Source organism: Thalassophryne amazonica, chromosome 6 (assembly GCF_902500255.1).
Source record: "Thalassophryne amazonica chromosome 6, fThaAma1.1, whole genome shotgun sequence".
In the NCBI taxonomy this organism is placed as follows: Eukaryota; Metazoa; Chordata; class Actinopteri; order Batrachoidiformes; family Batrachoididae; genus Thalassophryne; species Thalassophryne amazonica.
Window position 1 is genome coordinate 18,133,500 of NC_047108.1, and position 15,042 is coordinate 18,148,541.

Consider the following 15,042-nt stretch of genomic DNA (forward strand, 5'->3'; position numbering starts at 1 on the left):
GGAAAAAATGTGATTCTTGAATTATTAATTATTTAATATCTAGTACTGCTCACCAACCCTGGCAGCACAGTGGCTTAGTGGTTAGCACAGTTGCCTCACAGCAAGGAAGGCATGGGATCGATTCTCACCTGTGGCCTTTCTATGTGGTGCTTGCATGTTCTTCCTGTATTGGTTCCCTCCGGGTGTGATCCTGCAACAGACCGGCATGCTATCCAGGGTGAATCATGCCTCACACCATGTCACTGCTGGGATAGGCTACGTATTGATGACAATTAAAAAAAAAAACTACAGGTTTTGGAAGAGGACCTTGTGGGACTCCACAGGTAAAGATAATTTCCCATAACCCACAAAGACCTTTTCACATGGTTTTTGTTTGTTTGAACAACAAACTGAAAAAAAAATACGTAAAAATTTTTCAGTTATACCAGTCTTATCTTGCTCGTTAGTTTTGTCTGTAATTTACAGTATTTGTATCCTGTGCCTCGTGTAGTGCCTCACGTGAAGCCTCAATGAACACCATCATTACTTCTGTTGCATCTGTAATTAAATGTTCATGTTGTTGATCAGGCTGAGGAGGAATTGACAGCAGAGCGAGGACAGAAGGAGGAAGAGGATCAGGAGAGAGAAGGAAGAGATGATGGAGGAGAGGTTGCCATGGAAACCACTAATGCTCCTGTATACTGCATCTGCAGAAAACCAGATATCAACTGTTTCATGATGTAATAACCTTCATATTCATAATTCTGTTCTCGTCACTGACAGTTTGACAGAGAATACTTCATGTTTTGATCATTTAAATTTGTTAATCCTGACAGTCACAGCGTTTTTGTTTTTTTTATCATTTTAGATCAGGGGGCTTGATCATACGGTCCATCCAGAAAGTATTCACAGCACTTCACTTTTAGCACATTTTGTTATGTTACAGCCTTATTCCAAAATAGAGGAAATTCATTTTTAACCCCTCAAAATTGTATTCACAACACCCCATAATGACAACATGAAAAAAATGTTTGTTTTTTTTTTGTTTTGTTTTTTTTTTGCAAATTTTTATAAAACACAAGGAATCACATGTGCATACATATACACACCCTTTGCTCAATACTTTATTGATGCACCTTTGGCAGCAATTACAGCCTCAGGTCTTGAATATGATGCCACAAGCTTGGTGCACCTATCTTTGGGTAGTTTTGCCCATTCCTCTTTGCAGGACCTGTCAAGCTCCAAGTTGGATGGGGCGCGTCGGTGCACAGCCATTTTCAGATCTCGCCAGAGATGTTCAATCAGATTCAGGTCTAGGCTCTGGCTGGGCCACTCAAAGACATTCACAGCGTTGTTCTGAAGCCAATCCTTTGATATCTTGGCTGTGTGCTTGGAATCATTGTGCTGCTGAAAGATGAACCGTCACCCCAGATGAGGGCAATAGCGCTCTGGAGCAGGTTTTCATCCAGGATGTCTCTGTACATTGCTGCATTCATCTTTCCCTCAATCCTGACTAGTCTCCCAGTTCCTGCTGCTGAAAAACATCCCCACAGCATGATGCTGCCACCACCATGCTTCACTGTAGGGATGGTGCCTGGTTTCCTCCAAACATGATGCCAAAGAGTTCAATCTTTGTCTCATCAGATCAGAGAATTTTGTTTCTCATGGTCTGAGAGTCCTTCAGGTGCCTTTTGGCAAACTCCAGGTGAGCTGCCATGTGCCTTTTAGTAAGGAGTGGCTTCCGTCTGGCCACTCTACTATATAGGCCTGATTGGTGGATTGCTGCAGAGATGTTTGTCCTTCTGGAATGTTCTCCTCTCTCCACAGAAAAATGCTAGAGCTCTGACAGAGTGACCATCGTGTTGTTGGTCACCTCTCTGACTAATGTCGGGGAGGTGACTTCTCCCCCATTCGCTCAGTTTAGACAGGCAGCCAGTTCTAGGAAGAGTCCTGGTGGATCTGAACTTCTTCCATTTACAGGTGATGGAGGCCACTGTGCTCATTGGGACCTTCAAAGCAGTAGAAATGTTTCTGTACCCTTCCCCAGATTTGTGTCTCGAGACATTCCTGTCTCTGAGGTCTACAGATAACTCCTTTGACTTTGTGCTTGGATTGTGCGCTGACTGTCAACTGTGGGACCTTATACATAGACAGGTGTGTGTCTTTCCAAATCATATCCAATCAACTAAATTTACTTCAATTAAGCTGTAGAAACATCTCAAGGATGATCAGTGGAAACAGGAGTCACCTGAGCTCAATTTTGAACTTCGAGGCAAAGGCTGTGATTAAGCTAAGATAATCCTTTAATAGGCCCACGATATGAAAATTTACAATGTTACAGCAGCACAGGGACAGTCTTATGTACTTATGTATAGGTGATTTCTTAGTTTTTAAATTGTTAATAAATTTGGCAAAATGTCAGAAATAAACTTTTAACATTGTCATTATGGGGTACTGTGTATAGAAGTTTTAGGGAAAAAAAATGAATTTCATTAATTCTGGAATAAGGCTGTAACATTGAAAAATGTGGAAAAAGTGAAGCTCTGTGAATACTTTCTGGATGCTCTGTAACTCAGTGAAATCTGGTGTAGAGTCTGGCTTAGGGTTAGGAAGGATTCATTAGATTTGACCTGCAGATCCAAAAATAATCGAAACAATAATTTGATATGTATTTTTACGTTTTATTTTACAGATAAATGGAGGGCTGAGGGGATTAAGTAGTGTAGCATGAATAAAACTGTCTGTCTGCCTGTCTATCTGTCAGAGGGTGCGACAGCTGCACTGAGTGGTTCCATGGAGACTGTATTGGAGTGTCAGAAAAAGATGCTAAGTCCATCCGGGTGTGGTACTGTCCATCCTGCAGAGGTCAGTCAGATATCAGCCTTTGTTACATCAGCTAACCTGGTTTGGACTTGAACCCCGACACGATGTGAGCATTTGGCAGGAAGAGGTTGTGTCTGAGGTCTCTGTCCTCTGCAGACAGGGACTCCTCTCTGGAGATCAAATACCGTCCAAAGAAGACCAAGGAGAGGAGCGAGGCAGAGCTGGATGGGGAAGACAGATCTGAAGACGGGAGCTCCACCTCCCAGCCAAAGATCGACAGGAGGCGTGTCTCGCAGGTAACCCGCCTCCAACGGTCTGTGAGCTGCAGATGAAACTTTCAGCCATTTATTTAGGGAATAACCCTGTTGAGTCTGATGATTTGCAGACGTTAATGCTGGAGTTTATGGTAGCAAATTGAGTTTGAAAAGGGAGTCACGGCGCCGGTAAAACAGATATTTGCGACCGTAATCCAGCATTAACATCCGTAAATCATCAGACACAACAGGGTTATTAACATTCTAATCCAAGTCCATCGTTTGCACGGTTTATTTTTTTGTAAGTTGTCAAAGGGTGTGGTCAGCTCTGCGAAGTTTACCGTAGCAACAGCGTCTTCACGCCAGACTGTAAATTCTGCGAGCACACGCACAGATTTCTCGATCTCGTCAGCTGCATTGAGTAATTATGTGTCAGAATCCACATCAATACTTTCGTGTGATAGATTAGATTAACTTCACCCATTTTGGTATCGTTGTCGCTCTGCCAGTTAATCTCACTCTCAGCTGGCATCGCCATTATTGACATCTACATAGCAATGCGTTCAGGGCGCGGAGTAATACATCAAACGTGAAACGGTGGAATACTTTGCCACCGTCAACATGATATTTTATGGTCTGAAATCTCACACGATTAACCAATCAAATTTGCGGAACGAATGTAATTGGATTAGAATAAGAAATGAATGAAATGTGAACTTTCTTGTCATATTTACACACATTATCTCAAGTTTTATTTTTATTGAATTACTGAGCCACAAAGTGTGTGTGTGTGTGTGTGTGTGTGTGTGTGTGTGTGTGTGTGTGTGTGTGTGTGTGTGTGTGTGTGTGTGTGTGTGTGTGTGTGTGTGTGTGTGTGTGTGTGTGTTCACTTGAAAACTATCCTCAAAAACCTTTCTTCAGGATGTCCAGTATGTGTCTCAGTCCTTGTCCAGCATGGTCAAGGACTGGTCATAGTCATTTTGACATGGTCATCCAGAGAAACGCAAAAGAAAGAAAAGACAGACAGACAGACAAAAAGAACACACAGACAGGAGAGCAGACAGACAGGACAGCAAACAGACAGGAGAGCAGACAGACAGAAGAACAGACAGACAGGAGAGAAGACAGACAGATAGACTTGAGAACACACAGACAGGAGAGCAGACAGACAGAAAGAAGAACAGAGACAGACAGACACAAAGAAGAACAGACAGACAGGAGAACAAACAGACAGAAGAACACACAGACAGGAGAGCAGACAGACAGACAGAACATACACACAGGAGAACAGACAGACAAAAGGACATACAGACAGGAGCACAGACAGGAGAGCAGACAGACAGACAGAAGAACATACGGACAGGAGAGCAGACATACATACAGACAGAAGAACACAGACAGACAGAAGAACATACAGACAGGAGAGCAAACATACATACATACAGACAGATAGAAGAACATACAGACAGGAGAACAGACAGACAGAACATACAGACAGGAGAGCAAACATACATACATACAGACAGATAGAAGAACAGACAGGAGAGCAGACAGACAGACAGACAGAAGAACATACAAACAGCAGACAGACAAAAAAGAGACAGCAGAACAGACAAACAGACAGACAAAAGAACATACAGAGAGGAGAGCAGGCAGACATAAAACGGACAGCAGAACAGACAAACAGACAAACAAAAGAACAGAGACAGAAAAAAGAAGGGAAACTGGATCAGTGAACCTCTGACTTTGGGCCTCCTTGTTGTCTTTTAATATGCGTAATAAAATCACGTGCGCCACTAGCTTAGCTTATGACAAGCTAAAAGTGGACGCTCTTGTTATGGCCGAACAACTTTCCACAGTTTCTGGGGATTCTGTGTTAGTACGCGCCCGCAGGCGATGTCCTAGATGAATTCCTGCGCAACAAGTAGTTCCCAGAAAATTTACCAGTAATAAAATTAAAAAGAGAACTGAAGTTTTAAGAGTGGTCATAATAAATATTTAAGAAACTTAAAAGTTTATGAGCATTGTAAACTTTGACACGATGGAGTTTGATGCGGAAGAGTTCAGAAAGATACGATTGGAATGTTTTGATTATCATTTACAGTTGGCGATGAAAGACTTGGGTGTTAACTTCGTGTTAAAGTCAGAACAAGAAGCTACACTGAAAGAGACACATTCTGTGTGTTGTCGCTCCAACGAGAGCGGCACACTGAGCGAAAGTAGCTCGGCGAGCTCAATCTGTCGGCTAGCTATCCCACAATGCTAAAATAGCAGAGATGTCGGTCCAATGAGAGCAGCACTCTGAGCAGGGTGAGACAGCCCGGTCACATGGATTGTGAAGCATTGTTACTAACTGCAAGATCCTGGTGGCCACTAGAGGGCACTGTTGGTCATCTGTGACTTCAATATAAACTTCCAAAATAAAATTCTGCTCAGTAATGATGTATTTTGTGCTGTCGCCTTTTTCTAATAATAAATGTTTTGTCCCATATGTTCCTGTTTGAGCACGAATGACTTATTTTGTCATTTTCCTTGTCACAGATTAAGCGTTCCGCCCGGATGTGTGGCGAATGTGACCCCTGTCTCCGGACTGAGGACTGCGGTCAATGCGACTTCTGTAAAGACATGAAGAAGTTTGGAGGTCCAAATAAAATCCGACAGAAATGTCGACTGAGGCAGTGCGAGGTCCGAGCTCGGGTGAGTTCTTTGGTCCATCCGGTCACCATTCTGTCTTTGATCTTATCCTTCAATGAGTCACGGAAACAAAAGGACTTATTTTAATTTTAGGAGTGACGTTGTAGTTTTTTATTTATTTGTTTCATGTCAAATATTATGTGAAAGTCTTGGAATTTTAGCGTTCGGTGGCATACATCATAGGAGTTCCATATGTGCACTCCGGCGTAAGACACGCCCACTCAGTGCTCTGTCTGTCACACCCACTTAGGCCAATGCTAACGCCCTGTCTGAAGTTAGCAGGTGTGGGGCAAGCGGCAGGTCCCAGCCACAGAGAGGGTTTTTGATTGTTTGTAGAACATCTGGTGACCTTTGACTGATTGTTTAAACGTCATTAAGGCCCCTTTGGAACAATTCTTGACTATTCGCTTCATAACTCTTACATGTAATGAATATGTTGATATATGTCGTTTTCTTTGAGCAGAAGATGTTGCGTGTGAAAGATGAGGAGATGAACTGCGGTGGTCTCAGGGGGCGGGGATTGCAGAGGAGTGGGGGAGGGCTTCAGACAGAGGATGAGGATGATGATGACGATGAGGATGAGGAAGAGTTCAGCGAGAGCGAGTTAGAGCTGTATGAACAGTACAAAGCCGCCGGATTCAAAGACCTGGTCAGTACGTGTCACCTGAAGATGTTTGTCTCGCTGTCCAGTCAGAACACAGAACAGTGACCTCCTGTGTTGTAGGTGTGGTACAGCGAGGAGGACGACGGTCAGCCAGAGTCTCTGAGGAAGAAAGCTGTGAAAGTGAAACACGTCAAGAGGCAAGAGAAGACGACGGAGAAGAAGGTAAAGATGGTTTCACGTTCACTTTCAACTAAAGGGGACGTCATGACCCAGCAGTTTCTATACTTCTCCACTTCTGCACCTCAATTATCTCTGCTCCTCTCCTCTTCCTCTCCTCTCCTATTTCTGCTCCTCTCCTCGTCTTCCTCTCCTCTGTCTCTACTCCTATCACCTTTTTCTTCCTCTCCTCTATCTCTACTCCTATCACCTTTTTCTTCCTCTCCTCTATCTCTGCTCCTATCATGTTTTTCTTCTCCTCTGTCTCTGCTCCTTTCCACCTGTCACCCTCAACTGTCACTATTCGCTCTTGCTCTCCTCATGCCCTCCTGTTTTCTCCTCTCCTCCAACAGAAGGCTCTCGCTACTCCTAAGGAGGAAACCAAGCCTCGCCGACACAAGCAGAAGCAGCGCCACAGGGAGCGCGTGCGTCACAGTGAGCGGAGCATAGATGGAGGAGTTAAGGAGTCAGTTGGAGGTCAACGTCAGTGTTTGGGTCCCAGCTGTGTTGAGCCAGCGAGACTTAACTCCAAGTACTGTTCTGAGGACTGCGGCATGAAGCTCGCCACCAAGTGAGTCCAGCAAAGTGACGAATTTGTGTCAACACTCTGTAAGCTGCAGCACCTCCTGTTGACCAGCGTCTCTTCTCCCTGTGCATCTGCTAGTCGTATCTATGAGATCCTCCCTCAGAGGATCCAGCAGTGGCAGCAGAGTCCATGTGTTGCTGAGGAGATGGGCAGAAAGCAGCTGGAGCGAATCAGGAAAGAGCAACAGGCTGCCAGGCTCCGCCTCACTCTGATGGAAAAACGATTCCATGAGCTGGAGAGCATCATCGCCAATGCCAAACTGCAGCAGGTCCAACAGGATGAAGAGGTAGAGACGAGAACTGCAAGACAGCCAGTGACCAGCAGCACGATAGAGAATAGTATTGTCAGCTTAACGGCAAATGTGACAGTGACTGAGCTGCCACTGAATTTAATCAGTTTAAATACTTACTCAGTTAATCATTTGGATTCCAAAATGCGCAAAAACAAACAGAAGAAAAGCCCTTCTTTAATGTAAACATAATTTCAAAAACAGTAAATATTTATTTGGTTTCTGACAGCCAATCAAAATCATTTAGCCTCAAATATAGCTGATTAAAATCAGCTTACTGTGGGGTTTGAGACTTGTTAAAACCAGCAAATAAATGTGAACATTCAAAGTTAATTAAATTAACTATAATCCAATGTTTAACTGGATTAAAACATCATGAAGCAGGTCGCGTGCAGCACATTTCAAAACAAAAGGCGCAAAGTAAATTTCTTTATCACTCCTGTCCTGTTGAAACATGTCTGTGTGATCGGACATTACTGTCAATAAATAAACCATTTTTGACTCTTCACAGGTGACTGAAGGTGACGGCGACGACACAGATCTGCAGATCTTCTGTGTTTCTTGCAGTCATCCCATCAACCCAAAGGTGGCGCTGCGACACATGGAGAGATGCTACGCCAAGGTTAACCACCTGAAAAATGACTTTAGCTGGATGACAACATGCACAGTTAAATCAGATAATAACTTCAAAATAAAACCACACAGTTACTCTCAGGATGTGAGCTGATGGCGGTTTAGGTGGATGGAGAAAGTCTGAGTTGTTTGGAAACTCCATCTGAGTCATCGGAGGCAATTACCTCTGGTCACGAGCTGTCAGGGGCGTTCGGTTGTGGTCTTGGGCTGTTGAGGCCGCTTGGCTGTCTGAGGGACAGCCAAGCGAGTCGAGCCAACCACAGCTGACTCTAAGGCACTCAGCTGTGGTTGCAGGCTGTCTGAGGTGCTCGGCTGCTGTGGTCGCAGGCTGTCTCAGGCGCTCGGCTGTGGTCGCGGACTATCTGATGCACTTGGCTGCCTGAAGGGGCTGTTTCAGCGCTTGGCTGTGGTCGCGGGCTGTTGCGGGCTGTCGAGGGCGTTCGGCTGTGGTCGCGGTCCGTCGACGGCGCTCGGCTGAGGTCGCTGGCTGTCGGGGGCGCTCGGCTGTCTGAAGGGGCTGTTTCAGCGCTTGGCTGTGGTTGCGGGCTGTTGTGGGCTGTCGAGGGCGTTCGGCTGTGGTCTTGGGCTGTTGAGGCCGCTCATCTGTCTGAGGGAGCTGTCTAAGGCACTCAGCTGTGGTCGCGGACTGTCTGAGGTGCTCGGCTGTGGTCGAGGACTAGCTAATGCGCTCGGCTGTCTGAAGGGGCTGTTTCAGCGCTTGGCTGTGGTCGCGGGCTGTCAAGGGTGTTCAGCTGTGGTCGTGGGCTGTCGAGGGCGCTCGGCTGTTGTCGCGGGCTCTCGGGGGCGCTCGGCTGTTGTCACGGGCTGTCGGGGCGCATGGCTGTGGTTGCGGGCTGTCGAAGGGCATTCGGCTGTGGTCGCGGGCTGTCGAAGGGCATTCGGCTGTGGTCGCGGACTATCTAATGCGCTTGGCTGTCTGAAGGGGCTGTTTCAGTGCTTGGCTGTGGTTGCGGGCTGTCGAAGGCCGTTCGGCTGTGGTCGCGGGCTGTCGGGGGCGTTCGGCTGTGGTCTGCGGGCTGTCTGAGGCGCTCGGCTGAGGTCGCTGCTGTCGGGGGCGCTCGGCTGTGGTAGCGGGCTGTCGGCGGTGCTCAGCTACCCAGGGGTAACCTTTGACCTGGTGTCTTCAAAGAACAGCCGATAGAGGGTCCAGTAGTAGTCAGGCTTCATACAGAATAAGATTTGCAGTTATTTGATGTGAAATGCTGAATGAAATACAGTGGTCCCTTGCTATAATGCGGTTCACCTTTTGCAGCCTCGCAGTTTCGCGGATTTTTTTTAGTGCAGTTTTGCATGCTTTGCTTTTTTTTTTTTTTACAGCGCATTGTGTTCTGCGTCCTTATCAGGCGGGCCGGTCGCGGCACCGGTCGGCATTACCGCGATTGCTCTCACTGCCTCCGATGCGCTTTCTGCGGGCTCTGTAAACTCAGCAGCGGGCCAGTCACACCACCCTCCTGTCTGCTGTGCAGAGCTGCGCCAAATCTGGCAACAGGTCCAGAAACTACGCTCGCTGTTTTGATCCTGATGTTGACCGCAGCCGCAGAGCTCCATGGCCACTGAGAGAGGACTTGGATTCTTTGCGGGTCCCTCATCCATACCTCCGGAGGCAGTGAGCGAAGGGAGAGTACGCGCATTGTGTTCTGCGTGTGTCTGTTTATAATCTTCTCGCCCAGAAGAAAAAAGAGAGTGTTTACACAGAAGAGAAAAGTAAGAAAATGTTAATGCCTGTTTGAGAAAAGTGTATAAAGTGTGTAGTGAGGGGTTTTACAGCCTTAAAACATCTATCGCGGGTTATTTTTAGAACGTAACTCCCGCAATAAACGTGGGATGACTGTACTCCAATTACATCTGTCTCTCTGTCCAACAGTATGAGAGTCAGACTTCATTTGGTTCCATGTATCCTACACGCATAGAGGGGTAAGAACATCTATGTGCCGGTCAGAGTGTCTGTCCTTACACTTGAAGTTTCCACCTGGTGAGACGATAACTTCTCTGTGTGTCTGTCAGAGCCACCAGACTGTTCTGTGATGTGTACAACCCTCAGAGTAAGACCTACTGTAAGCGGCTGCAGGTTTTGTGTCCTGAACACTCCAGAGATCCAAAGGTAAGTTTGAATCTGATGAAGATTCTGTATTCTGGGGTTTTGATGGTTTTTCATCCAGATATTTTAAAATGATGTTTCAAGGTAATTTTGTGACAAACTGAACCATGACTTTGTGTCTCAGGTCCCAGCAGATGAGGTTTGTGGCTGTCCTCTGGTCAAAGACGTCTTTGAGCCAACTGGAGAGTTCTGCCGTGTTTCCAAGAGGAAGTGCAACAAGCATTACTGCTGGGAGAAACTGCGCCGTGCAGAGGTGGACCTGGAGAGAGTCCGAGTGGTACCACAGAGCTTTATTACCATCATGATATGTTGCGTTTGGTGTGAGTTATGTCACTGGGCTAAACATGATGTCACAGTAAATGGCCCTTCAGACCCACTGAACAGTCAAAGTTGTTGCTTTAAGGTGCTATAAGTGAGTTTTCTGCCACTGTGTTTCACACTTGTGCCAAACTTCAAGGTGAAAACAAAGCTTGCCTCCTCGCCCACTCCTCCCCAACCATCAACCTTATTGAGAACAACCTGCGTTTGGAGTCTTTTAACAGGTCTGTGTGGGGAAAAGTCAGACAGTTGTGGCAGCATGTCACATGTAGCCGCAAAAAACCATGGAACCACCTTGGGTCAAAACTGGCAGTCATCCAGCCAGTCAGCATGTCCTTCCCCACCTCTCCAAAGTAACCATCAATCTACTGCAGCCAGGGGAAACATGGGTGTGTCCTTGAGTAGGTGAAATGTGGGCATCAACAAAAAATATGTGGTGAGTCCTGCTTACAGCTGCCCCTTTGTAAACATGGGGAGGGGCAGTGGTTTAACAGGACAGAATGCACATGCACTAAAGGTGAACGTGCAAAGCATCTCATGCACTAAGTCTGTACATGTGACTGGACCAAAAATGTAAGAGGAATAGAAAAGCTCAGAGCACAGAGGGAGCGTTGCTTCATTCTTTTTACCAGACAAAACTAAACCACTAAATAGTTCTATGGAAAGTAGCTGTTAGTTAATGTGTAAATTGTCATTCATAGCTCCTTTAACCTCAGTGTCGTCATGAGATGGCAGTTTTGTTCAGTGGTGTAAAACAGTACTCACGAATATTACTGTTGCGATAAAGTTAACAATCTCTTTTTTTTTAGTTATTTTGACTTAATGACAGAAAAGTTCAAAGAAAGTAAAGCGAAAAGGGAAATGATCATGTTGTTTTTAGTTACATGATGATGTCACAGTTTGTCTGGCCAGGGATTCCCCACTGTGAAGGAAGTGTGGAAATAACTACGATGGCATTCCCATTCACCTTAATTCAGCTAAAACACGCTTCATTACCCATTTACACTCACATTCCACAAAGTGAAATTATGGAAATTTAATGATGACGTGGCTTCTTGTGTGTCCCAACGTGTTCTTAGTGAGGAGCAAAACATAAAATTAATATCTTTTTATGAGTTTAAGGATAAACTGTTTTGTAAAATCACAACTTTTTATACTTTCTGTAACAAGCTTGTTGTCGACCAAGATAACTGCTAACTAACTATGCTAGCTGCTTTGATTTGCTTTCATTGTGACTAGGTTAGGTAGCTAAATTGCTTGCTCGCTGGCTTATTAGCTACCTACATTATAAACTAGAGCACCATGCTCGTAGAACACAAACCTCCGCTAACACTCACTTCCAATTCCACAAATTTTTACCTTTGATCCGGATCAAACTTTGTCAGTTGATAAAGGATACCATCCCGCATATCGCTTTCAAATATGAAAGAAACTTGAGCTTGTTTGACAGTTATGAATTTTTCAAAATTCATTAAATGTTGAACTTCAATTTGTTCAAAATTCCAAGATTTTTTCCTGACTTTGACCTTTGACCTATGACCTTGAAAATTGAATCAGTTCTTGCCTATAAGGATTTGAATCTTTAGTAAAAAAAAAAAAATTCATAACGATATATGAAAAATAGTGGGCTCCAGGCTGTTCACAAACAAACAGACTAGACCACTGCACTTGTAGTGCGCAAACCTCCACCAACACAGTTTCCAATTCCACAAATTTTTACCTTGGAAGCATTTTTCAAGGTCAAAGTCCTGTTAGAAGTGACTTTTCATAAGCTAAAATATAGATCAGAGGGGCTTTTCAATGTTACTATCAAATATCAGATGCAGCTCACACTTAGTCTATTCATTTAAAGTGTCAGTCTGCACCTCACTTTCAATTATGAGAGTGATTGGGGCATGTTTGATTAAGATATAATGTAAAATATACATTAAATGGACTTTTCAAAGTTAAATTGAAATGGCCACAAAATCTGTAATCTGGCTCAACCTTTGTCAGTCGATAAAGGATACCATCCTACATAATGCTGTTGAATATGAAAGAAATTTGATCTTTTTTAACAGAGCTATGAATTTTTGAAAATTCATTCAATATTAAATATAGGAATTTTTCCAAGACTTTTTCTTGACTTTGACCTATGATCTTGAAAATTGACTCACTTCTTGCCTTTCGGGATGTGAATCTTAGGTAAAAATTTCATAACGATATATGAAAAATTGTGGGCTCCAGGCTGTTCACAAACAAACAAATAGGGGTGAAAACATAATTAAGATTTAGTTGCAGATGTTAAATGTCTTGATCTGTTTTGGCATCTTATATTTGCATAGTTGAGGATTTTAGAAAACTAGATTTTGTTCTGCAGGGAGCTAACGGCTCCACCTACTGTTTGCCAAATTTTCACTGGTGGATCACGTGGTGGCTGACAATTATCTAAACGTTGTGACGTTATGAAAAGTCACTGCTGCCATGCTAATGTGATGATGCTAATTCACTTATCCTGAATAGAGTCCAGTTTTACTTGCTGCACCACATCAGAACACCAGTAAATAACTGACACATCAGTGAACCCTGCGAGCTCCCGACTGAATCTTTACAGGTGAATCTTGAGGTATCAGTCTCTGTGGCGTTCACTGTCATACAGTAGATACAAGCACCAACTTATCACCTGACTGAACAGCCAATCAGAGATCAAGCACTGATCACTGAACTGATATGAGAGCAGAAATCTGCCACCTCAAAGTTCACCAGATTGCAATGAGTTTGTCCTGATGATTTGTCCTTTTAAGATGATAGCTTTTTGTTTTTGACTTATTGTTTTCACACGCTGCCTGGATGGACCCACTCTTTTTTTTTTTTTTTTTTTTTTTTTTTTTTGCTGCACACTATGACAAAAATCATGAGGCGCAAGTGAAAGTGGAAAATAGATCAATTGTTTGGGTGAACAGAGCTGATTGGATGAAGTGTAGGATGTACCCGCCCTCAGGCCAAGCCAATGGGGAAGCTTTGTTAATGGCTGCTGAGGCTCATGGGAACTGTAGTCATCCCAAGTGTGATTGGCAATTGCTCTCTCTGTTTGTCTGTCTGTTTCTCAGTGGTACAAGCTGGACGAGCTTTTTGAGCAGGAGCGGAATCTGAGGACGGCGATGACGAATCGAGCGGGTTTACTGGCTCTGATGCTGCACCAGACCATCCAGCACGACCCGATCACCACTGACCTCCGCTCGGCCAAGGACCGCTAGACAATCATAGACGCTGTTCCTGGACGCTTTTTAACCCATCACTGAGACTGAGAATGTTTTAATCTGAACGCTCAAACCTCCAAAGTGGGAATGACAAGTTCACTGTTTACATCTTCATAAAATATCAGATATCAGAACCCAGTTCAGAAAAAAACACAAAAACTCACTATTTAAATATATTTTGTGTAAATGTGTTTTTAGATTAGAAACTTTGATCTGTTAATGTGTGTGTGTGTGTGTGTGTGTGTGTGTGTGTGTGTGCGTGTGTGCGTGTGCGAACACGCTCAGTGTCCGCTGTTCCAGCCCCTCCCCCACCACCCAGTGAATATATACACCTTTCACTTTACCCATAATGACATAGTTGCACGAGGTACATTGTCACTATGACGATGTGATTTAAAAAAACAAATGCTACAGTATGTAATGACTGTATTTAGTACTGAAGTGTTCCTCTGAAAATAAAGTGGTGTATTTTTTTAATCACACACAAGAACAAGCAAAATAGTGCGAAAATGCCAGTTTTTGTTTTTTTTTACATAGTTTGATCATGACATTGCTTTTTTACACTTTGTGTCAGTGTTGCAGTAGGTAGTGTTACTTCTTGATATAGATATATATATATATATATATATATATATATATATATATATATATATATATATACACACACACACATATTATTGTATATAATGTTGGTATTTCATTTCATGCAATTACTCATTGAACACAAACATACTTTTGCAGCTTGTGTTGATTTTTGGCAAATATTTGGTCTGTTGATTGGGCTCATCGACACAACATTTTGAGCATACATTAACTCTGGCATTCCTCAGGGATGTGTTCTAGCTACTCCACTGTTCAGGACTTGCATGGACTGGGTGTTGGATCAGGTTTATGCTGACCTTGACTTTGTGGACGACACTGTGGTCTTTGTGGAATCGATCGATTCTCTGCCTGCAGCACATGAAAAGATGTGTGAAGAACCAGAGTGTCTGGGTCATGTTCTGGATCCAAACTAAGATCCAGGCTTTCAGTGATTTCCTGGACTCAGCCATCAGAAGTGTGCCTGTATGTGGTGAAAGTGTTGAACTATCAGCAGTGACACTCATGGCTCTGGGTCCTCTGCCTTTGAGATTGACAGACGCCTGGGAAGAGCTCATGGAGTCAAGAGGTCAAAGGTCAGAGTTGTTTCGCAATGCAGATGTCTTTGTGGGTAAATAAAATTCCAAGTCTTTAGGGTCCTGGTGCTTCCTGTCTGGTTGTCAGACTTGGACTGTAACCAGTGATATAA

The 15,042-nt window shown here is 44.1% G+C and overlaps 1 protein-coding gene across 2 annotated transcripts in view; it reads left to right on the top strand.

Moving 5' to 3' along the window:
* cxxc1a (CXXC finger protein 1a) overlaps window positions 1–13,880 on the top strand; it is a 25,140-nt gene extending 11,260 nt beyond the window's left edge. The window contains exons 2-14 of one of the 2 annotated variants that reach the window (XM_034171847.1): window positions 568–719; window positions 2,744–2,844; window positions 2,959–3,098; window positions 5,598–5,753; window positions 6,214–6,399; window positions 6,475–6,576; window positions 6,921–7,141; window positions 7,235–7,442; window positions 7,957–8,067; window positions 9,964–10,013; window positions 10,104–10,200; window positions 10,322–10,474; window positions 13,605–13,880. In XM_034171847.1, coding sequence (XP_034027738.1) covers window positions 568–719; window positions 2,744–2,844; window positions 2,959–3,098; window positions 5,598–5,753; window positions 6,214–6,399; window positions 6,475–6,576; window positions 6,921–7,141; window positions 7,235–7,442; window positions 7,957–8,067; window positions 9,964–10,013; window positions 10,104–10,200; window positions 10,322–10,474; window positions 13,605–13,751 — 1,824 coding nt within the window. In that variant the 3' untranslated portion in view covers window positions 13,752–13,880. The remainder of the gene's footprint in view (window positions 1–567; window positions 720–2,743; window positions 2,845–2,958; window positions 3,099–5,597; window positions 5,754–6,213; window positions 6,400–6,474; window positions 6,577–6,920; window positions 7,142–7,234; window positions 7,443–7,956; window positions 8,068–9,963; window positions 10,014–10,103; window positions 10,201–10,321; window positions 10,475–13,604) is intronic. The other variant, XM_034171848.1, reaches the window with a different exon arrangement.
* Window positions 13,881–15,042: the final 1,162 nt, after the last annotated feature.